Below are 25,488 nucleotides of genomic sequence, written 5' to 3'. Positions count from 1 at the left end.
GTGTATTCTTCCTTAATTCATCCTTAGCTACCTTTTTTTTTGTTAACTCCTTAGAACAGAACGGGATTAGAAAAAGTGTTCTGGCTGAACACTCTTCCAGTTTATTTTTTGTCATTGCTGATAAGATTCAGCTTTTCAGTCAACAGAGTCAATCTGGTCATAGCAGCAGATAGAGTAAACCAGAATCTTCCTTCAGAGAATTATACAACTCGTGCAATGCCAAACTTTGTAGCTCCAGAAGTCAAAAAATTTGTGACTTGGGACTATATTGTTTTTGCAGCACTATTTTTAGTCTCTGCCAGCATTGGAGTCTTTTTTGCAGTTAAAGAGAGGAAAAAGAAAACTTCAAAGGAATTTTTGGTGGGTGGTAGGCAGATGACATGTGGACCCATAGCTTTTTCTCTTACATCAAGCTTCATGTCAGCAGTGACAGTCTTGGGGACACCCTCCGAAGTGTATCGTTATGGGGCATCCTTTGTGCTCTTCTTTCTTTCATATACACTTGTCATAATTTTTACTTCTGAACTTTTTCTACCTGTTTTTTATAGATCTGGCATCACAAGCACTTATGAGGTAAGTAAAAATCATAAAATAAAGGCACTATTCTAGCATAACTAATTGTATATTTTTTAGAGAAAAATCTTTGACAAAAAGCTTTCTGCAGTGTTTCACAGAACAAATATATTGATATACTAATTATTTTTAGAAATAATTTACATTATATAAACTACTTATTTATATTGCATAAGCTGAAATCCCAATCTAAGGGTCAGAGCTCCTTTTATGCACGTATAGCACAGACAGGATATGGGTTTACACACACCACCAAATTAAGTTACAGCTGGAAAATATTTAAGCATATCCAAATGCTTCTGGTCTTTGAGTATTCTGCTCTGGTTTAGAGAGACAGACTTTAGGAACAACATTCAATACTATCCAATTCAAACTTAGTCCAGATATGGTAATTTTGGCCAAGTTACTATATCTAAGTGGCTGTGGTGGGAAGAAGGGAAAGAAGGCGGAAGGCTTGTTCAAAAAAATTAAAAAAAGAAAAAAAAAAAAAAAAAAGGGCTGAAGAATGAATTCAAGCATTCTCCAGGAAAATAAATTAATGACCTCTGAATTTTGTAGTGTTTTTTGCCTGGCCTTTTCTCTGGAACACATTTTTTCCTTCATAACACAGTTCAGTAGCAGCCCTTATAAAGTGCACATCCACAGGACAGCTACTGACCATTTGGGATGGCCTCTTACTCACTTCAGTCAGCTCCTGCAAGTTTGGTTGCTCCTCTGTGGGCAGTTTCAACTACACATGAATTGGATGATGAAGCTGGGTTTGTTCACAAGGAACCTTCTGGTAACAGAAAAGCTGCTCATGCTCACTGAGCCCAAACCCAAGGAAGGAAATTTGGTCAAACAGATCTGCCTGGGTATTTGGAAATACTTTCAGGTCAGTGAAGAGTAAAACTGTCAAATGCGGAAAGTAGTTGCATTTTTTAGTTGGTTTTGATCCAATGTCAGAGAGTTAATTATTTTTGTCACGTGAACCAGGAAAAGGGTCATTGTAGGTGGAGAAGACCCTTCAAGCATGCTGGAAAGATGACTGTTGGTTCACGAATTATTTTTAGAAATAGATCAAGTTACATAAATTAGCCATGTATTTATATGGCAGACTGTGGGGTTTATTATGCAAGAAACACAAGATCAGCATGAGAAAAAAAAAAAAAAAGATGCTTTGGCAGTATAAACTGCACAGCCTAGAGACTTGTAAAAGAGAGAAAACTTGTACAGGCCATGCCTGGTGTCTGCTGCGGGGCACATGGGACTGTGGCCCAAGAAGACCCTCCCTGCATGGGGGCTGCCATGGGGCAGAGAGACTCTGCAGAGACCCCAGGTAGTGATTCCGCCTTAAAATCTGGGCTTTTGGGTCTAGAGATCCATTTACCTCTGCAGTTCTTTTGAAGGTGGCAACACCTCTCCACATCCTTGAGCCTGGAAGTCCCCAAGATCCCCCTTTGTGCCTCTTCATATTGGTGATGTGCAGATTTGGCTTTAGGCTGAGACAGAACAAGGGGGAAAGCCAGCTCAGCTCCCACCCCAGGAAACTCCATGCTGCTGCTTCACCATCTGCTCCACCTCCACTTTAGGCATTACTGGAGTTGATGCTATTTCTGCTAGAGATGAGCTCAAGTTTCCTTGTTGTAGAGCTGCAATGTATCTTCATTTGAAGTTAAAATTTCTTTGTAGTTTTTGAGATCTTCCAGTTATTCCTGGTGCAAAGGAGGTATTGATTACTGCAACCCAATATAGAACTTCACCTGGTTCAGATGAGGAAATTGATTTCTTAAATGTAATTATCCTTCTGTCGAATGACAATCCTGCTCTCCTCATTAGCTGCTCACAGCAGCAGTGCCAGCTGCCAGGAAGTTTACTTGCACAGTAAGGTGTCACTTGGGGCAAACAGAAGGGTAACAGCTGCGTCACAGATGCTACATGTGCACTTTACTGAGATTACTCTTTTTCCCAGTATTTGGAGTTAAGATTTAACAAGATTGTCCGCCTTGCTGCAACATTGATTTACATCCTCCAGACGGTAAGACAACATTGACTCTTTTTTTTATGCTAATTTCACTCAACATTGATTTTTACAGACTAGTCTCATACACTACATTTTTTATGAGATGTTATAATGAGTACTCTTTTTTTTTTTTCACTTGAACTATGAACGCTAAAAAGAAAGTATGATTATATTTTTAACTAACTGCCCTAACTTTTCCTGTTTAGTATTAAGAATGCCATTTTAGTTGTCTTTAACACATGTTGGACTGTACTCTCTCAGCACATTCTTGGTCACATTATGTTCACCGGAAGCCTCTCTCTTCCCAAACAAGTGGATTCTGTCTTTCTTGAGAAGCTGGTCAAGCTTCACTGAGTATGTTCAGTTACCCATTCATGACACTGAGGTGAAGTATCCTATTTGAAAACTGCTGTACAAGGTATCATTGTAGGGCAGATGCCCTGCTAGCTGCGGCCTCACGATGGTCACTGCTGTGACCATCTTGAAAGGTTATATTATTTGTGTATTTAATGGAAAGGTAGGAATTGATGGGAAATTAGGAGACATTTTCTTCTGCATTAATTCCTTTTTAATTATTCCCAAACCTTTGGCAATAGATCTGAATGCTTAGTGACTTTGATGCTCTGTTTCTCCATCAGTTCTCTCAGATCTTACACATAAAAGGTATTGAGTCAGTTACTTCAAAAGGGATTGAATGGGAAAGTGAAAATTTAATATCTAAGATCAATGCAACTTTATTTCTGTATCACTATTAGTGTTTTCTGGAGATACCCTTTTTCTATTTCATGAGGATATTTTGTCCTGTACTTGTCTTAGCAGTAGAGAAATTGGTAATACAAAGGTAGGTAACAGAAATAATAGGTAACACAGATAATGGTCCTCCCCTCAGAAAGGAACTAAACACAACATTTTAATTTTTAAGGGCTGAAACAGAAAGCCATAGTACAATACAAGCTGATCTGAAGAAACCCTAGATCTGGTATTTTGCTCAGAGCCCTACTCTAAATACAAGTTCTATCACTGAGCATTCAAACACATAATTTTTCTCCTTCAGATCCTTTACACAGGAATAGTGGTCTATGCTCCATCATTGGCACTCAACCAAGGTGAGTTCTTATGCTGCACTACACTGCTACCCCAAATAACCACACCAGAGGGATTGCTTGAGTAAAAGGAGTAAAAAAATAGATAAAAACCCAACTCTGCTCAAAGGTTCTATAAGAAAGGTTCTTTCCCTTCACCGCATTTCTGACCCCCAAGGTTCCTCTCATACCCAAACATCAGCAGGAGCCCTGTGGTTGCTCTTCTGCTCTTCTTCCCACTCAGTACCGCCTGAAGAGACCTGAAGCTAACAATTTCCCAACATTCTGACAAAGTCCACAGTACAAGCTGATGATCCAAGACCATACTATGTACTTTGATTGCCCCTGTTCCTGTCTCTTGTATTCAGGTTTCCATGGGAATGGCTCTTTTCCCTGCAGCCAGAGATGAATGCTGTTCTGCTGTCTGCCCCCAGACTTCTTCAATTAATATTCACAAACTGGGCATAAGGCATCCATCACCATAGGTGGGATTGTAATTTTGCTGTCATAGGGCACAAGGAATCATCATGGCCCAAATTCTGATTTTACCAAAACTGACTGGGAAGAGATTGTGAGGCTCTTTTCTTTATTCATTATCTGAGTTGCAATTCAGACTGATTCCACCACTCACACAGTGCCAAACTTTCTTCCTCTGTCATGCAGCTGAATTCCATGTGCAAGTTCTCATTCATAATTACATCATACTAACTTGGCTAATAAGAGAACCTTTACAAATAGCTTTTGCCCTCACAGACTATGGCTGGTGGGTAAGATTCCTATATCAGCCAAAACAAAATTTGTGCATTTTGTGTAAAGAAACTTTATGAAGCAAAATGAATACAAAAATTTGTTTTAATGAAGCTCATTTTAGCATTAAATCATTCTTAGATGCAGGTAATGGAATTACGTAGGGGTTGGGGATTTTTTTCATCTTAGGATTTTTGGGAATCTCTGAAGAACTTGGTTTCTCAAGACAAAGTTCTGGACTAAGAACAGAAGTGAAGCATTGCTTATAAAGCTCTGTCCCATCAGAATGACATTTTTGCTTTATGCAAGTATTCTTACTTTTGCTTGAAAGTTAGTTAATTTTAATTCAAAAGAAAACAATGAAAAACAGTATCCAGAAGTTCTACAAAACCTGAACAATCAAGCAAAGCTCCTAATAGACACAAAAGATTAAAATTACTAATTACTCCTATCCTTCTAAAGCTAAAGAATTACAGCTCCTCTGCTGCCTTCCAGATGACTCACACCCATTTCACTAACAATTTTGTTTTCATTGGTTTCACAGTCACTGGATTTGAACTCTGGGGCTCTGTAGCTGCAACAGGAGTTGTCTGCACTTTCTATTGCACTCTGGTATGTAACAGATAAAACTGAGTACTTGGAACACAGGCGGTTAATTCAACCATCCTTTAAATATGACACACAATCAGAGAAGGATGGCTCCTGTGAAGAACACAGAAATTTCTTCTACATTCTGTGTTATAAGGAAGTCTATTTGGAGGAAAAAAAAATCCTCTCTAATTCTCTGCTGTATGTATCCATGTTTAAAACAGACCTCTTGAGACAGAGTCCAGATAAGGAGGCAATAAGCATCTCCTGTCTTCTTTTGAGATGCTTCTTATCTGTTACAAGTTATAGCCTAAAAAACACTGCAATGAAAATTGTGCTCAAGAACAAAGCACTAAAACCTAGGAAGGATAATCAACAGGTCAGAGAGCTTTACTTTTGCATGGAAGGAGCATTAGACTCCAAACTCCAAACCAGATATATTGCATAGATATTTGCAGTGAAGCAGCAGAGCCCTGTGGCTCAGGACACAAACTAAGTGCCATTCTCATTGCCACTAATGATTTTTTTTTCAATATAGCACTCCACTCCTTTTGAAAACACTTATTATGTGCTCTAGTACTGATCTGGTCAAATATGAAAGCTATGGAAGAAGCTGAACAGCAAATTTTCTGGAGCTGTTTTTCTGTGTTGGGCTAATTGTGGGCTCTGGGAACATATGGAGTCCTATGGGATGTAGGTACAGGCCAAAATTCCCTAAGCTTTTGTTCCACACCATGATACGTTCTTTAAATGCATGTAAAGGGGGCAGGAAAAAAGCTTTTAACTGAAAGTCAAATATTCTTCTGTGCCCTTGGACAAACTATTTAGGCTGTAAAATTTTCCAACTTGCAAAAATACACACTTTCTGGGAGAATACAGAGCCCTGATTTGCTGGGTGCTGCACATACAGCTCAGGTGCTGTCAAATAAGGAGTCTTGGTACATTTTTCAGTACTTGAGCAACAGGAAAGAAGATTGGGGGTGTACAGTTTCTCTTTGTTCTAGGGAGGATTAAAAGCTGTTGTCTGGACAGATGCATTTCAAATGGTTGTTATGGTGGCTGGCTTCATGGTGGTTCTGATTCGAGGAACTAGTCTGAATGGTGGAGCAACCAAAGTCTGGGAAGATGCCCATGAAGGATCTCGGCTAAACATATTTGAGTAAGAAACAAATGATGCAAACCATTCCTGTCTGTATATTTAGTGTTTAGAAACCATACCCTCAGTAAGCCAAAAATACACAGACTTGCTATTAAACAACCCTGGTGACTCAGAGAAGTCCATTCCTCCTCTCTTCAGCTACTGGCAATGCATTTGACCTTTAGGAAAGCTTAACTCTTTAAAGAAATCAAAGGTCTGCTGAACTGAAGGGGAGATTTGCCATTTTTCCTTGTGTAGCTACAAATGCAGCCCAATTATTCCTACCAATTTCATACACAGAATATTCTGAGTTGGAAGGGATCCACAAGGATCAACAAGTACAGCTCTTAAATAAATGGCCCATAAAGGGATCAAACATGAAACCTTGATGCCATTAGCACCATGTTCTAATCAATTGAGCTAATCTCAGTGGCTAATTGTATATATCTTTCATTTTCTATTCATAAAACAGACACTGTTTTACTTGCACTCACCACAGCAGCAGGCAATAGTGCACCAGTGCACTGGGACAGAAATCTGATCTTCCTTTGGCTGTTGAGGGCCTTTTTTGGTTAATCAAGGCAAGTCAGTGACAGAATCCAGCAGCAAGGTCAAATGTTATCTGCTGTCCCAGCCAAGATAAGGAGAACTGCAAAGATTACACATTTGAAACAGAAAAATATACTTGTACAAGTTAGATTTGCAGACTAGCAGAATTTTGTTGTACAAAAGATAACACAGCAGCTGAAGCAATTTCTTGTAAAGGAATTGATATTATAATTATTATTATTAATTATAAACAAAACTATGAATAATTATTAATAATAATTACTAAAAGTCTGCTGGATTTTTTTAGAGTTTGGTAAGCGACTTTGTGCCTTACAGAAGATGGGGTCCCAGGCAGGATGGCTTGTAGGTGCGCTACAATATGACACACGTTGGATGTCTGAGCATAAGCACCCTTATAAATTTGATTAATCTGAATTAAGTGATCCTCTGACTAGGTCTGAATGATATTTGTTTATCCTGTCTTGAAAACAATGCATTCCAATATAAAAGTAAAAAACTTCCAAAACTGAGCACATCGGATGTTGTCTGTTCTAGGAAACAGTATTACCAATGCAGAATTTTTGATTCAGATGGTAGGACATGCCAGATAGTTCAAAAAAATCACCTACTACTTGCTGAAAAAAATATGCTTAAATAAAAAAATTGTTTCTTTCTTTCTTTCTTCTAGCTTTGATCTTGATCCTTTGAGACGACATACCTTCTGGACAATAGTTATTGGGGGAACATTTACCTGGCTAGGGCTCTATGGAGTCAATCAGTCCACAATACAGAGATGCATTTCCTGCAAATCAGAAAGGCATGCTAAACTGTAAGCTACCTGTCATTAACCTATTCCTGCAATCAATCAAGCATTACACTAAGTTTGTCAGCTATACTGACAAACAACATATATTTATATGATAAATAAATATTGGGATGCCATTAGGTGGTAGTAAGCTAATTTTGCTCTGACAGTCTTACTACCTCTGCCTTGAAATTACTTAAGTATATGCAGAACAAAAAGAGAAATCTATCTCTTGCAGCTTATCAATTTATGATCAGGCTGACAAACTAATCCTCAGAAGGAGAGTATGGCAAAGATGCCAACGCAGAAATTGTGCTATCTACGACCTCATTGTAAAAATGTATCTATTGAAACTGTGTTTATGTTTTACAGGATTAAAAGCTGTTATTGATTTAGTAGAGCACTACAGTACAAAGTATTACCTAAATAAAATTAAATCTTAATAATTTCTTAAAATTCTGCAGTGTCAGAATAATCAGAATCAATGAAGAACAAAGTGAATCTTCACAATATAGATACCAAGTTCTCCAGCTTGCTACCCACCTCAACTTCAGCAATAATATATTCATTGCTAGACATATTTTACCAAACAATCAGATTTTTTTCACACACCTAGGGCCAACTGCTTGCACATGAGGCTAAAGAATAAAGGTGATAATTTTTTCCTTTTTCAAACAGTTAGCTTTTTTGCTGACTGTAAACCCATTAATTTCTCTGAAGGTCATGACTGTCTATACGAATTCATCCTGTAGAAAATGCAGTGTCTGAAAAGCATTTAGAAGTCACACCAGTGAGAACATCACTAGTAACAAGTTGGGTTAACCTTTGTTTCCTGGTAGCACACTCTGAACTGGCCTTAGCAATAGATCTTGTGCAAGGTGTGTCCAAACAGGTTGTGAGCTCTGTAAATCCTAGCAGCTGTCAGAACCTGCAGGATTGCTGAACCACAGCCACACAACCTTCCCAGCAGAGGCTGTCACCCACATCCATTCACGGAACAGTGAAAAACCACCAGGACTGCTACTTTGTATGGTAACACTGGAAACAATATTCTGTGCGCTCTAAAGGGAGAGCAGCATCAGCATCTCCCAACAGGCAAAAAACTGTTCTTACAACGGACAGGCATTACAGACCCAGCCCTCAGTGCAGCCCATTCTGGGCTGAGGTTACTTGACTCTCCCACCTCTATGGAGTGGCTTGGAAACTTTATCCTTGCCCTATAGCATAGGGATGGTGTACTTTTCCTTTTTTTTTAATTTTTCATCTTGTTTTGAATTATACAGCCAGTTTAAATTATATAACAAATTGGGATTAAGATCTCCTAAAAAAGTTCAGAATAAGTACTTTTAACAACTTTTAAATTTATCTTCCATTAAACAGTTTTCCCTCTTCCGCTCTAGGGCACTTTACCTGAATTTATTGGGACTTTGGACAGTCCTAGTGTGCGCAGTATTTTGTGGACTGGTGATGTACTCTCATTACAAGAGCTGTGACCCTTGGACTGCTGCTTTCATTTCAGCTCCTGATCAGGTACAGATGTCCTTTACAACAATTAGGAGTTGCTTTGGCCTCAGATATAGCACATATCAAAACAGTTTAATTTTGTGCAATGCTCTATGTCCTTTCAGCACTCAGGGACTAAGGTGGGTGCCAGATCAGGACTGCAATAATATCTATTCTGGCACTCCTGCAGTATTAATTCAACTGAATATTTTTGCCAAAAGACACTCCCTTTGCTGAAAATCTGAAACTGTGTTTATTTGGGACAACACCAGAATTTAGTAACATGCTAATAAACATAAAATATTTTGCTTCTGTTACTTTAATTCATTTCTTGTGTTGCTCTTGTGCTCTTTCTATCCCAGCTCATGCCATACTTTGTTATGGACATTTTTTCTTCGATGCCAGGAGTCCCAGGACTGTTTGTTGCCTGTGCATTCAGTGGAACACTAAGGTTTGTGAATGTGAACTGACATTTTAGCTGTTTATGATAATTTTTTGAGGATCCAGAATGAGGTCAAAATATGAAACCCTAAGAAAAGCCCAGCTGTTTCTCTTAGAACATTCTAGGAAGTAGCAGTAGTTCTTTGTTGAATTATGCTATATCCCTGGAGATATTTGAAAGACATGTGCATGTGGCACTTAGGGACTTGCTTTAGTGGTGGACTTGACTGTGCTGGGTAAACAGTTGAACTCCGTGACCTTAGGGGTCTTGTCCAACCTAAATTTTTCTATGATTATGTTTATCATAAAGTCTAACTCCACATTTCCAGTATCTTTTTATCCCAAATACGTTTTAGAATAACGTTACCAATACAAAGAAAGTGTAGAAAAACTAAGTTCAACTTCCCAAAATACTCCTGGGAGCTGCTCATGGTGAAACTGTCTTTACTTAAGGTAACTGCCACAATACCATAGTGAGGGGTATAAACATTTTCAGTAAGTCTATCTGAACTGTATTCACCAAAAACAGGCTCACTCATCCAGCTAAAAGAGTTGGGCCATTCATTGAGGACCAGGGTGGCACTAGTGCTGACTGCACATCCTTCAGTTTGTGAGGGAGTAAGGTTTTAATTCTGGAACATGTCTATACTTAAAGCCTTTGCAAACTTGTAAAAAGAAGGGTAAGTTAGGATGTGTTTTTATCTTGTTCTATGCCAGCACGAAGCAGAGCCCCCAGCAATTGCAGAAGCAGCAGAAACCTCCCCAGTTAAAGTAGCAGATATTAAAAATACTATGAATCATACAGTTCTTGGAGAGCATTAGTGCTGAAAAAGAGGAAGCATTTCTATATAAATACAACTTGATTCCAGATTATATTGCTTCCTATTTACTTACCATTCTTCTCCTTTTCTACAGCACGGTAGCTGCCAGCATCAATGCTTTAGCAACTGTTACATTTGAAGACTTGGTCAAGAAAGGTTTCCCAAACATCTCTGAGAAGATGAGCACGTGGATCAGCAAAGGCTTGTGTGGGTACTCCAGATGAGACCCCTTTCTTTAGCAGCAAAGAGCACTGCAAAGAGAGACTCTCTCAGAAACAGGAATGTAACACTCTATAAACCCTCCAGGTGAACATCAGCCTGAGGCCTCAGTAGCATCATCAGCACCATATGGCAGTGAAACAGAGACTAGCATGAACAACCTCCACTCAAAATCCTTGGAAAAATTTGGTCTACTGAAAGTATTGGAAAACACTCTTCATAACACAGAAAGAATGTTAATGTAGTTATTACCATATTACTCTATAGTAGTATTTATTTAGCGTAACACAGTAGATAATTTATATTCAAAGTTAGACTATTGCATAAGCAGGTTATTCAGCTCTTCCGAGAAAAAAGTATGAAAACAAAAAAATAAAACCCCCACAAAACTTCATCAGCATGTCAAACATTATTTTAATTTTTAGGATATTTGTTACAATTATTGCAGTAAGATCATAACCCTTCATACCATAATAAAACCATAAGAATTCTATTAAAATTCATAAATATAACGAAAGTGCCAAACCCATCTATTTTCTATCTCTGCAACTGCTTCTAGTCTTCTGGTTTTTCCACTTAGTTTTTTCACTCTGGACCTAGAAAGATAATTTTTATGTCTGAAACCAAGGTGTGCTAGCACAGAAGTTTTGGCTGGCTTTACTCAAGGCTGGTGCATATAGAGTTTCACCAACCATAAAGTTAAAACTGGTGTCAAGGGAAGAAAGCCATGCTGTTTTATCATTTCTCAACTAATTTGTTAGATTATTTTTAAAAAGTGATACTTAAAGGCAACAGAAACATGCCTATATGAGGCATAACTTCTAATTAATTTCATTGCTATTGTTCTACTTTGTAAGAAATATCAATCCACCAAAAACCCAATGAGACTTCATACAAGCCACTGCTGGGTGTGTAATGGTCTACTCTAAAGACCCAATAAGAAGTGCCAATTCCTCTCTGCTGGCTGTTCACCTCAGACACTACTGAGCTGGAAGCCATCCCCACCATTAACTAGCACTGAGAACCTCCCTACCTTACCTTTTCCAGGTGTACTGTATGGCGTCCTGTGCACTTCCATGGCCGCAGCAGCATCGCTGCTGGGAGGAGTCGTGCAGGTATTTTCTTGCTTCAGAAATGCAATTAATAGAATAGGAATGAACACAAAATGTAATGAACTGAGCAAATAATGCTGCCAGCTCTGATGGCTACTAGATTATCCAAACCATTTCTGTGGACATTTTGCTGAGAGGAATAAATAGGAAAAAAAAATCCCCTAACTCCTTCACTATTGACTCACTGCTAGGAAAAAATACTGAGCGGGATTGTCTCTAACTGTGTCCTGAAATCACTACCTATCCCTTCTCCCTCACCATTTTCCCAGAGAAAATTACAGATTAAAATCAGAACTGGGCATGCTTCCCCTCAGCTGCTGCCCTGAACTCCTCTTTCTTCTCTACACCCACAGGCTTCCCTCTCCATCCACGGGATGTGTGGGGGGCCCATGCTGGGATTATTTACTCTGGGAATTGTGTTTCCCTGTGCTAACTGGAAGGTAAGTAAATGAAAATCTTGATCTAAAAGATCAAGGTGTTTTTTGGTTAAAACTCAATTTTGAAAATTGTTTAGGTCCTTGAGCTGCTTTTCAGATCCATTGCCTGAGAATCTAAGATCTATTTATACGTGCCTTTTCCCTGCCTAAATTTATCCTGCTGAATTTAATTCTACCCATCTGTGGAATAACTGGTGATTAGATTCACATGAAGGCTGTCTTATATAATTTTTTTCCTGCGTTTCATTAAGAAGAAAAATTATTCAATACTTGCACCAGCCTTGGGATGCAGAGAGTGATTTCAAAAGCTTTGCCTTCATTCTTTCACTCAAAACACAACATGAGCTTATTCCATATTTCCCCATCAGGATTCCCATCAAGGTTAGCAGAAGTAAAACTAAAATCTGTATCACAGCTTTAAGCACACTTCTGCTTTAACTTTTACAAACAGTGAGCACTAAAACACCATGTTTTACACCTTAGTTGAGAGAGAACAGAATTTCTTTACACTGTAACCCATCATTACCTACTTCTGAGTAATTCACGTTCACAGAAAAGCACTTTGCATTTATCATCTTTAACAGTATCTTTCTATACTTTCCAAGGGTGCTCTTGGAGGCCTCTTAGCTGGGATCATCTTGGCTTTTTGGACTGGTACAGGCTCTTTCATTTACCCTGCACCACAAACAAAGTCCATCCCCCTGCAGCTGTCTACCCTCAACTGCACCCTGGCTAACAGCACCGAGGCACTGTTAACAGTAGCTCCCATGCTGGCTCCAGAGAGGTATTTTTCCTATTGTTACCACTTAAGCTTATGTTTTGCCAAGTGTGCCCCCCAGCCTGCAGCTGGGTTGCAGGAAGTACTGACAGGGCAGCCTGGGAGTGCAGACTGGTGCCAGATGTCACACCAGCTGCAGCTTGAGCTGCATTGTGCTCGTTCAGTCAGGCAACAACTTAAACTGATGCTCATCACTAGCTGCTTTTGTCACTTTTTCACAGGCCTCTGCTGGCAGACACCTGGTACTCCCTGTCCTACCTGTACTTCAGTGCCATCGGCTGCGTGGGCTGTGCCATCACAGGGCTGTTGATAAGCTTTATAACAGGTTGGTGTTCTAAACATACATAGACATATATATATATATATATATACACACATATATAAACAATCATACCTTTGCATAAGCTGACTTGGCTGTTAAAAAAGCTTTTAAAAAGTCCACAGAGACACAGACTGAGAAGAGGGCAGTGGGCTCTGATCCTGCTTCCCCACTTCATGGTCTATGGTCTGAGGCTCCCAAGGTTCATACCCAGCTATCTGTAGATTTACTTATTACTACTTTCTTTTTGCAGGACCTAGTAAAGGAGAAGACATCTCACCAGTGTTAATTAAGCCAGTCTGTGACCTGTTTTGCTTTTGGTCCAAAAGACTCAAAATATTTCTCTGGTGTGGTGTGCGGCATGACAACCTGGAGGTGAGTGCTGACCCCATCAGCTCAGCCCTGCTGTGGCCCAGGAGCCAGGGGAACATGGGCACGTGCCCACATGAATGAGGGCATAGGTTAAGCAGAGATATAACCAGCCTTCAACAGCTGCTCTTGAACTTCTGCAAGGGATGCTGCATAGCAGCACAGACTGGAAATGAAATCAGCCAAACTCTGGTCAGCAATAAGTTACCTATTGTTCCCATTTTCATCAAATATGGGGACTCAGGCCCTCAAAAAACAAAAAGCCCTCAGGAAAGCCAGGAGCCCATGGAACTGATGCCTTGGGAAGCTGATCTAGAACAGAGACTGGACAGAGCTAAAGAATAAAGCAGGGGTTTATTCAAAGGCCTCAAAGGCCACACCATGAGGGGTGGCCATTGAGTACAAGAGCTCAGCCAGGGCTGCACCCAAGATGAACCAAAATGGTCCGAAAATGCACAAGCGCTCACGGGATCTCTAACTTTTATCAGTTCTGCTCCATTTACATCTTGCAGTTCATTGTCCCATTCCAGCTTTAGCCCGTGCAGTCCCATCCTGCTTGCTTTACTCTCTTCAGCCCACGTTGTTTGTGCTCTTGGGCCGGAGATTTGGATCATTTGTCCTTGGTCCCAAGGTAGAAAAGGAATTGTTTTGTCTATCCACTCTGTGAAGAGAGCTTACCAATACTTAATACGAAACTCAGAATTACACACTAAAGCAGCACAGAATCTGGAAAATAATAAAGCTAAAACCTAAGGCATCAAAACAGGGTCTGACCTCCCTCTCCCAGCTGGGACAAAACTGCACTTTACACCCTAGACAGTTCCCCAAGCTATCATCTTCCACCAAGCTCAGAGAAAAGGACGTTAGAACTGACATTCTCATGAAGCTCTCTTGCTGCTGTCATCCCCATCACCACAGCCCCTGAGGCTTCTGCCCTCCAGAGCAGCACCAGAGAGCAACAAGCAGGCAGTGCTGCACTCACCAGCATCTGAGCTGCTCCTTCCCACCTCCTCCTCCTCCACAGCAACAGGGCCAGCTATTCTCCAGGTGTCCCAAGGCTTTGTAGCTCATTAAAAAGGCATACAAAATGAACACTTTTTTTTCTTCTTGCACTGTTTTCATAGTTTTTCTTTAATCAAAGGAAAAAAGCAGTGAACACAGGCTTCAAGCTACAAGGGTATTTTCTTTCTTTTTTCAGATGGACTTTGAGAAAAAACTGCCTGAAGCTGCTGCAAATAAAACCAGAACAGATAACACCTTCAAGAACAATACTAACAAAGAAAATAACCACCAGATCCGTGGTTACAATTCTGAGGAAAATTCATATACAAATATAAGCAGAGAATCTCGCTTCTAGAAGCTGAGGGACAAGTAACATTTAATCAAACTTTAGTTCTTCAGCTTTAGAAATTAATAACTTCTTTTACTGCACTTACCAGCTTGTAGGTGGAGCAAAAGGGAGCAGCTGCTCTCTATAGCAATAAAGGCCAGATTTTTACTCACCAATCTCTTGGCAGACCTGGGAAATGATGGGACAATTGGGTTTTGGAAGCACTGCTATTTCAAAAGAAATGTTTCATGAATTTTGTTGTGGAAGCTCCCACTCAGACACAGCTGCAATACATCTGCATCACATGCTCTATTCAGCAACTCATCATTGAAGGGAGGGTGCAAAGGTGAACTTGAGATAAATTAAGACTTTGGAGAAGTTTGTGAGATATCTCACTAAGGTGAGTCTGTGCGCTGCCCTCTGATGGAGGGAAAGAAGAGAGGTCAGGCTGAGCCTACATCCAAGTATCACAAAAAGTCTCCTCACAGGAACCCTGTACAGACCAGACTGGTCTTTCAGCCACCAAGACAACTGTGTTTGCTCCCTCTGGGGAATTCAAGTTTTCTTTATAGCTTCTCATTGTAAAAGCTATAGGGCAGAGTAACAAATTTTACTTTGAATTCAGGATAGTTCTTTATCTGTGTTAGTTTTCACCTCAAAAGGATCTACTTTTATGCAATAAAGAAAATAAACATTTAATGATGATCATGCCTCCTAATTGATAATTCATGCTGAAATTTGAAAAAAAGACACATAATTAGGCAAAATAATCTGTCTGGTAACTGTCTTGGAAGCAGAGCCCACTCAGTGCTCTGTTCCAGTTGAACACATTTCTTTGAAAACTTGCTGGTTGAAAATAAAAGCCAACAGATCACCTCTCACATTGACTAACTTCTGGATATAGTTTTTCAATAAATATATTTGTTTTAAAACAAAATCCACAACTGAGTGAAACAGACTGAAAATATCAAAGACAACTCACGGAAACATTTAGCTTGTATTTCTTTGAAGAGCTCCTCTGTTGCTTTTGTTTTAGCAGTGACCATCTTTATGATGAAGATGTATGTCAACCTGGTCCTTGAAGTTACTTCCCCTCTCTGGGTTCATGCTCTACCCCTGGAGGTAGTCCCAGGATTTTAATTAGGTAACAGCCTGTAAATGACACTCCCTTGCTTCCATGGAACAGTTTGTCAAGAACCGAGAAACAAGTCAATATATTGTGTTAATCCCTTTTACAGTGCTCTTATAATTGCTTTGAAGCTTACAGCTGAGCCTGGCTGTAAGGCAGCTGCTTGCTATCTCGTGTGGCATGCTCTCTCTTCCTGCTTCCACACCTGGGATTGCTAGCAAGGTGAAGTGGGAAATGCTCAGTAAATGCTACTGGACCATTTCTATTTCATGGGCACACACCTTACATTTTTAAACAAACAAAACTAAATCATACTTTTTTCCATCAAAACACACAAGCACTTATACAAATATTTTACATTTCCAAAAAGCAAACAAAAACCATTATTATGACTTACCTAAACTATCAACTTATACAACTTCCCGTTTCTACAAAAGCTGTTAACCCTCAAAACCTATAAAGTTTACAACTATAACAAACAAATATTACTAAATACCCATCTTTTATGAAATTCAAAAATACTCATATATCTATTAATACTTTTTCAAATACAATTTTTACTTCAACACAGAAAAAAACTCAACCACTCATACTTACCAACACTTTCTACAAACTTTTCGTTCATTAAATATACCCTAAAAAATCACCAAACAATAACCCCACATACACAACTCAAAAATTAACTACATTTTTAATAAATTAAAATATTCACCACACTTAAAATTCCCAAATCCCCCAGAAATCAATTATTAAAAAAACACACCACACTCTAAAACACATTTTCAAGCAACAACAAAAAAACCCAAAAACACCTCAAATAAAATTAAACAAAATTTTATGTATCTTTAATTTTTTAATAACTCATTTACAAAACTTAAACCTCCAATTTTAAAACACTTTTCAAATAACACCAAAATGTAATTTTTAAAACACATCCATTTTTAATCAAAAACCCTAAAACAAAAATTAAAACACCATTTCCACAAATAACTTAAAATAAAAATTATATTTCCACAAATACAAAACCCAAATAAATCCCTACAAAAAACATGAAACCATATCACACTCAATCACACCAATAATTCCACAAACAAAAAAACACACAAACAAAAACCAAACAAAAAACCACACAAACCAAAACCACACAAAAAACTACAATTCATACCAAATATTCCCTATTCAACCTACAAAACAACAAATCCTAAATTTTATATTAATATTTAGACTACATAAATTATTAATATAATTAAGCTCTTTTAACAAAAACATAATATCCATATTTTTAAAAATCCTAAAATGTATAAATTTATAAAAATTAAATATCTAAAAAAAAACTTAATACCTTATAATTAACCAATCCCTAAAGAAATCATAAAAAATTTACTCTCCACTTCCTGAACCATTGATCCTTCCAGAGGCAGATCTATCCTGTCCACTTTGGTTGAAAAACTGCAATTATGAAACTAAGCACAGATAAATCCTAGAAGAGATTAAATTTAAGAAATTGTTAGTCACTAGTAAAATCAGTGCAATATAAATGACTGAAAATTTGAAAACTCAGTCTAGCTGTGCCTTGATGCCAAAATAATTGAATATTTAATTGTTATAAATGCCTGAGCCAAGTATGACCCTGAAATTACTTTCTTACAAGACTATGGTTTGAATGCTCATGAGCACTCACTTTTGAAGTATACAATTGCTTTTAATGATCTTTGAATATTTGGAATAATAAAGCTCACAGCCTTTTTCAAAGATATCCAAGTTTATTACTGGAAAAAAAAAGTAATAATCAAATGCGCATGATACAGCAAGTAGTTGCATTTGTAAATGTAAACCTTGATAAAGTAAACAGCATCCCAAAGACAAATTTATGCCAAAAGTGTCTTACAATAGTTAATCAGATTTACAACTTTTTCCTCGGTGAATTCTTTTACTTCTGGGGTACACAGCTGCTTGTAAAGGCAATCTTAAAACACAATATAAACTGAAAGCTGACATGCTGGAGGAACTTACAGCTTTTGCACAGAAAAGTAGATTTCTCCAAAAACGCTCTCTGATACTGTAAACTTGTTTCAAATATTACTTACAAAGTATAGATTCATGAGTAGAAAAAATAGCTGAAATTTTGTTCTTGTTGCTTACTTAGAAATCAAGTTGTATTTAAACATTACATAAATTTCAAATATATACACATTTTAAGAAATCCATTATGATCATGATACTGCAAGTTAGCCAGGACTATCAGAGTAAAAAACATGACTGAACTATCTTAGTTAGATTTTACATGAGACTATTTCAAAGAACTGAAATTTCAGTGGTACTACTCTAGGTAAAAATTAGAGTCAACAATTGGGAAGATTTTTCAATACGAAACATCAAGTCAGTTAAACAGAACAAGAAAAGAAAATGTGATCTGTTTTTTTTTTTTTATTATTATTAACAGAGAAATCATTGTGTTCTCAGTGATTAAAATCTCACCAGCTTTAGACTCCATTTGGTTTAATCCTAATTTCTCACCCTGTTGCATCTGAACAAGTAGCTCATGTCAGTAAGAATGCAAACTCCAGAGAACAGCCAGCAATACAGAGCTTGTATCAAGAAGACAGAATGAGCCAACAGAACTCACACAACTCACACTGTCATTTCAAGTGCAGTGAAGAGGGAATACACCGTTACATTTCAAGACTACATCCCAGTCCTGAATTTAAAAAGCTCCTGTATACCATGGAGCAGTGCAGTGACTTCCCTACTGTCCTTTGTTGTGCCATTAGAACTTTGTGCTGTTGTGGTAACATTGTGCTATTATGGTTATGCCAAGCTTGTGACAATCCTAATTTCTAATTTCTAGTAAATGTGCTTGCAATGGCAATATCTGTTAAAAATTGTCAAAAGGAATCCATCAGAAACTTAAAAATTATACAACTATGTAGGGTATTAAGAATGTATGTGCATGCGGAGGAAGGGACATGATGAGAAAAGACTGTGGTGCTTCGGGAAGTGACTAAAAGCACAGGAACAGCACAGGTAGAGGTGCCCCATACTTCCCCACACTGCTGCATCCCACCAAGGCATACTGATCTGTAAAAAGCACCAAACAGACTGTGATTTGTGCACTTTCTACTCTGGCATCTAGTAGATACCAAAAAACATCCAAACACAGCCTGAAAAAAAACCTCTGCTGTTACAGAATTGCCCTGAAAATGGGACTGTCACCCAGAAGGCAGTGTGCAATAAAACACTGAGAATAAGTAAAGAATGAGCCGAAGGAGAAAAAAAAGAAAAGATCAGGAGGCCTGTCCCCATGTTTCATCCTCAAACCCTTATTTTTCAGAGCCTGTTGCAATTCTGGAGCAAAACTTGCTGGAGTGAACAGGAGCCCTTCACTGCCCGGTGTTCATTCTCACCCTCCACATGCTGGTTCTGAATTTGACCTCAGAATGTGTGTTTTGCAAATATGAGGTTGAGTATGAAAGGACTCCAGGAATTTTTTAAGCTACTACAGGAATATAGGTTAGAAATCATTTAAACACTTCCAAAACGTGTCACTGTACACATTTTAGTCAGACAAAGTATGCACGGGAAGCAAGTAACAGGTCAGTCTAGAAGTGGAATGCTACTTGAATTCTAGAATCAGTCTTAACATCAAGTAATTATTACAAAACGCTGCCCTTATATTTGTTTCAAACTTTGCCCCCAAACAAGCAACATCAGCACTTCATGAGGATTCCAAAAAAACATAATGATTCTGGAAGTACTACTGCATTTCAAGTGGTTACTGATACCACTGGTCTTTTCTCTGGTCATTTTCTTAATAGAAACTAAATAGAATATGTGAGGTTTTTTTTATTTTCCATCAACTTTATCACATTCATAAGTAGCTGTATAAAATAAGTTTTACTGATAAGGCTATTGCCCAGTATATATATAAAAATCTAGTTTACAATAGTTTTAATGAAAATTGGTGACATTTACAGGCTAACTATGCTAAATTTGCCTCCAAACAAACAGTGACATAATGCAAAAGTTTGCTAAGTCCCACAATGCCATGTAGGACTTGGCAGGTAACTCCAATGGACTCCATGGCTCCAGAAATTCTCTCTGGCAATATTCCCAGTTGGAGTCTGCAGTGGAGGAAGCCGCAGCAAGGATGTGCATTACATATACAATTAGACTGATCATCTTAATGGCACATTAAGAATAAAACATCACCAAAACTCTTGCCTTTCCCCATATTAATACTTGCCCTGAAGATGTTTCCCAAGGTATTTTTCCTTGTGTAGAACGTTTTATGAAGGAAACTTCTGGAAATTTATTAATTTTTCCATTAAGCTATTTATCTACTAACCTATATTTACCAGTTTGTATGGACATTTTCCTTTTGAGCTTTCCACAGGACACAATTGAACCTAACTGTGCCTCAGAACACAATTTATGACAAGCTGTTCTTGGAAAAGGGCACAGCTGATGTGTATTTCATACTAGTGAAGATATGTACTTCCAAAGAAGCATCTACCAAAAAAAAAAAGCAGCTCACTAAATCACTATTGAAATTTTAGCCCTGTCACCATTTTCTCTAAAAATCCTTGAACGAAAACAGTTAGGAAAAAACTGAATCATTAATGCTGGAGAATTATCAGGTCCAATCTTTGACCAAATATCACCATGACAAATAAATCACAACACTAAGTGCCATGTGCAGTCATTTCTTGAACACTTCCAAGGACGAAGACCCGACCACCTCCCAGGACAGCCCGTTCCAATGCCTTCAATGAAAAAATTCTTCTTGATGTCCAACCTGAACCTCACTGTCTGCAGCCTGAGGTTGTGTTCCTTTGTCTTGTCCCTAGCTGCCTGGTAGAAGAGGCTGACTCCCACCTTGCTACAATCTGTTTCCAGGTAGTTGTGGAGAGTGATACGACTCCTCTGAGCCTCCACAGCTAACTAAACAACTACAGCTCCTTCAACCAACCCTTCCCTATGACTTAATCTCTCCAGATGCCTCACCAGCTTCACTGCCCTTCTCTGGACATGCTCCAGCACCTCAGTGTCTGCCTGGAACTGAAGGGCCCAGAACTGGACACAGGTCTCAATGCATGGCCTCACCAGTGCCAGGTGCAGGGGGACAATCAGTGCCCTGCTCCTGCTGGCCACCCTGTTTCTGACACAGGCCAGGATGCCATTGGCCTTTGTGCCCACCTGGGCACAGCTGGCTCATGCTCAGCTGCTCTTGGCCCAGCTCCTTTTCCACTCTGCCCCCAGCCTGCAACACTGCAATGGGTACTTGTGATCCAGGGACAAGACTTGGCACTTGGCCACACTGAGCACTCCGCTGACCTGGGCCCACGGACCCAGCCTGTCCAGGTCCCTCTGCAGAGCCTTCCTGCCCTCCAGCAAAACAACAGTCCCACCCAGCTTGGGACTGGCTGCAAACTGACTGAGGATGCCCTTAATCCCCTTGTCCAGATCATTGATAAGGACACAAAACAGAACTGGCCCCAACAGAAGTGGTTCCCTTGGGGAGCCACACTCCTGACCAGCTGCCAGCTGGATAAACAGCTTTCACTGCCACCTTCTGGGCATGGTCATCCAGCTTTAACCCAGCTAAGAGTGCACCTGCTGCCACCTTCTCCAGGAGAATGCCATGGGTGACAGTTTCCAAGGCTTTACTGAACTCATCATGAGGTTTGCCTTGTTTCCAAATACCCAAAGAAGGAAGGAGGCACAATCAGTGTGCTGTGGGAGCCTGAGCTCAACATTCAGGCAAGCCTTAGCACTCAGTTGTGAATACTCTTAATGCCTCCCACTTTATAGAGACAAACTTAGGGGAACCTCTCATTAGGATGGCCAATAAAACAGAATTCTTATATTCCTTTTTTTATTCACCAAAATTCCGATCTCACACATTAGGCACAAATTTAGAATAAAAAGTTGTAAGAAAGGGGGTGCATCTCATGTATATGGACTTCGGGCCATTCCTGAAATGGAAATTTCTTTCGTCTGAATCAAGATGCAGAATTTGGTTAAGAATAATTAACACATTTTGAACAAATACTTCATAGATTAAAAATCTAGTTGCTCATGCAGTCTCTCTAAGGGCGCATGCATAGAGCAAACTTTTCATAGATTAGATCTGCAATGATCTAAAGCATTTATGAACAAACTGAGGTTCTAAAGCTTTGTCAAATTTCACAAATGCAGCCCGCATGCACAGTCTAGTCATACTAGTAATTTGTTTGAAAAGACAATATTTAAAATATTAAAAGATCATTCACCATTCAAAAAATACATTATTCCTGAGGATAGTGTGTGCCTTATTCTTTAGGAAAATAACGTGCAGTCAATGAAAACAGCATACTGAGCGAAGCCTAGCAAAAAGGTTTCTCAGCTTAAGCAAATGGCTAGACAGTGGCAAGACCTTTACACACTGCTGATGTCCTCCAAAAGTGAAGGACACACAGAGTGTTTCTCCAAACTTCTTGTCCTTTCCCAGTGCATAAAATGCACCATGTCAGATCTACATACTTGCCTTTCATACGCTCCTATATCCCAGTGTTGAAAAAAATTCATAATTTGTATATATATGTAAATCTCAAATACAAAAAGATTGTTTAATGTGGTTTTTCAAGTCCAATTGGAATTTGCCTAGGTATGTATTGACACATGCAATGTCAATAGCAGAAACAAGAAAGTATAAAATAATGTTTCTGATTTTTGCCTGATTTTACCCTGAATCTTTATAACTTGGGCCAGCCAAGACATTTTGTCTTTAGAGAAAATATTACAGAGAGCTCATTTGTGACCTTCTGAAGCATTCAAATATTATCACAAGGTGGCATACAGTAAAAGCTGTGACACACGGTTACTGCTGTCAAACGGTGCTTGACAGCTCACAGAATGAGACAGAGAGACAATAAATTAAATCAAACCTTGTGATTCTATTAGCACTGAAGAAAGTGCAGTAATTTTTTTTTTATAATGACTCCTGAGGAACTTAATGCACAACCCAGAAGAGGAAGGAACAAAACAGCCTTTCTAAAATATGGCAAGCTGTGTTCCATCTGCCCCTTATCACAGAGTGAATGGGTAATGTACCTGATTGGGCCAGATCTTCAAATTTCTTTCCTCCTTTCATGCAGTACTATAGATACTCCTACAAGTGCCTTGCCTGGTAAAAGAGCTGAAATTAACCAAGAAAGCTCATAAATGTGGTGAAACAACTGAAGAACTTAAAAGTCTGATGTTAGGCTCCCTGGATACAACAGATTCCTATTTACCTACTTTCATCAGCTCTTGACTCTTGAATTAATTTCAGTGAAATAAAATTATTCTGCTAATAAATGCAAGTGAATACTTGAATCACACTTTTAAATTACACAGTATAATGTAAATATTAAAAGACCTGAATTTTTGCTATCTGTCAGCAGTGATTTTGCTGCAGCTTTATTCCTAAAAATAATGTCAAAATTTGTAGACTTTGTAGCTACTGTGCTTTGCTGACTCTTTGTTTTTAAATTTTTCTCATCCAATACAGAGAAGCATTATTTAAAACTGTATGAGAGAAACAGAACAACTGTAACTGTTTATCCATTCCCTTCCCTGCAAGGTACCCCTTCAATTTGTTTAAACATTAAGTGCTTTTCCTGTATTTTAAAATGTTAGTAACAGACAATTTCATCACCAAAATGTGACTATTAACCACAAGCAACACTGCTGTATGCTGTTTGCACATAAAAATTGAAATTTGATTCTTCAATGAACACCTACTTTTTTAGTGATTTTATCAAAAATGTCCACCCCAAGTATAAGAAGGCATACTAATAATAATAATAGTAAATACTGTGTGTATGTACTTATATACAATCTGTATGCATATCTGCCTGTATCCAGCTCCAATGTTATGACATATTTAGGCCAATAAAAGAAGTGTATATTACTGTAATATTTACTATTACAATAAGAAGAACCTTGTTATGAATTGCTCTTCTTCTCCTTCCCTGAACAAGCAAGCCACAATGCTATACTGCATGTCTCATATATATTGGCAGAAGCTTGCACACTATAAAGATATAATTGTATTTTGAAGATAAAGTCATTTGCACTGCACGGGAGTATTTCAAGTTAGCATTTTGTGAAGTCATGAAATCATTGCCCAGGCAGATCAAGAGGAACAGTAACATAGCATGAAAATGACAGTTCTTTCATGCTGGAAGCATGTGGAGATGGCCTTTCACACACTAAAGTGCAAGGACAACTCAACAGCTGTGTAATTTTCAAACAAAAAATTACCTTCTCCTGGTGCTGCTCTTTTCTTTCTAAATTTGGACGTTTTGGTTTTCAACTAGATGTATAAATTAATGACACTAATGTGCAAATCTTAAACTGCATAGTATATATTTAGCAGCCACAGACCCCTTTTTTAGGGCAGGACCACATTCACAATCTCAACAAGAGACTAGGACAAACCTGACAAAACAGTAAGCCTGAAAGATCAAGTCATGGCCACAAAGGCAACAACTGCTCTTTTCTTTAGACGCATTACAGATGGAGCTGAGCAATCAGAAGCTGTAGAAGCAGTGGATATCACGTAAGTTGGTTTTAGTCATGCCCTTACTCTATAGGTTCACAGGTAATTTTCTGTTTTCATCATGCTGATAGTACCTTCATAAACAGCATGAAAACCCATTGCCTTTTTTTAAAACAGTGTCCAGATTTTTTACTCTGTCTGCACATTTCTGAATGCCAGCTGTCATTGGAGCTCATCACAGACCAGTTACAGGTAAGGCTTTTCATTGACATCACTGGAAACATGAATTTCTCAGTGCCCACCAAAGTATGCAACTGTACTGCCTAGCAAGAACATAAATACACCACCACCAAATCTCACATGGAGGCCAGACTGACATAATTTTGTAACTTCTCTCCAATTTCAAAGTATTTTTGTTGTAGCATGGTAGTGACTATGGCCATTCATGGTGATACTGCTTCCCATTCTTTTTCCTTTCTCTTTGCAAATGTTCCAGTTCAGCCTCATACATCATTTCCTGGACTAAGTATTTCTCTCTTCTCATTCTGTCACACAGGTCTTTGGGTATGTCTGGAATTAGGTAGGCAATGAAAGACTTTATTCCAAAAACAAGGTGCTGAAAAGAAAAACAAAAATAATTGCTTAACACATCAATAAGTATTTCTTTGTAGGGCTACACATTAGAGCCTAAAAGTCTGTGGCAAAACTGGAACTGAGATTCAATTTGTGACTGAAAGACAACTCCTTTGGTTGTTTTTTAAATAAAAACACTCTATAGGAGTAAATGAGTGATCTAAAAGAAATGGGCAAATGCTGAAGTTTTCTAAGAATGAAAAACAAAGGGTAGAGTTAGTGACTTAAATGAAGATGTGACTACAGCGCATGCTAGTTGGATCAACAAATGCCAACGCGACCTACAAGCAGTCTTTGTTCAGGGCTTATCATGGAAAGAGGTAATCAGAGTCCTGGGGAGTATGCAATACGAACTTCAAACTTAGTACATGTTTCAACTTTTATATCAA

The 25,488-nt window shown here is 38.6% G+C and overlaps 2 protein-coding genes across 4 annotated transcripts in view; one reads left to right on the top strand and one right to left on the bottom strand.

Annotated features, from left to right (window-relative positions):
- The first annotated feature begins 216 nt into the window (after positions 1-216).
- SLC5A12 (solute carrier family 5 member 12) lies at positions 217-14,840 on the top strand. Its single transcript, XM_059848126.1, has 15 exons — positions 217-573; positions 2,525-2,590; positions 3,630-3,681; positions 4,949-5,016; positions 5,997-6,151; positions 7,368-7,508; positions 8,885-9,014; positions 9,350-9,438; positions 10,344-10,456; positions 11,516-11,583; positions 11,934-12,020; positions 12,623-12,801; positions 13,017-13,120; positions 13,368-13,489; positions 14,682-14,840. The coding sequence occupies exons 1-15, from the start codon at positions 217-219 to the stop codon at positions 14,838-14,840; spliced, it is 1,890 nt and encodes a 629-aa protein (XP_059704109.1).
- Positions 14,841-17,685: 2,845 nt separating this feature from the next.
- ANO3 (anoctamin 3) overlaps positions 17,686-25,488 on the bottom strand; it is a 120,858-nt gene continuing 113,055 nt past the window's right edge. For all 3 annotated transcript variants that reach the window (XM_059848391.1, XM_059848389.1, XM_059848390.1), the window contains one exon: positions 17,686-25,082. In XM_059848391.1, the coding sequence (XP_059704374.1) occupies positions 24,900-25,082 (183 nt within the window). In that variant the 3' untranslated portion in view covers positions 17,686-24,899. The remainder of the gene's footprint in view (positions 25,083-25,488) is intronic.

The sequence above is a fragment of the Haemorhous mexicanus genome, chromosome 6 (genome assembly GCF_027477595.1).
Source record: "Haemorhous mexicanus isolate bHaeMex1 chromosome 6, bHaeMex1.pri, whole genome shotgun sequence".
NCBI classification, from domain to species: Eukaryota; Metazoa; Chordata; class Aves; order Passeriformes; family Fringillidae; genus Haemorhous; species Haemorhous mexicanus.
Note: the sequence above shows the minus strand (reverse complement) of the source record. Positions and strands in the feature narration are given on the sequence as shown.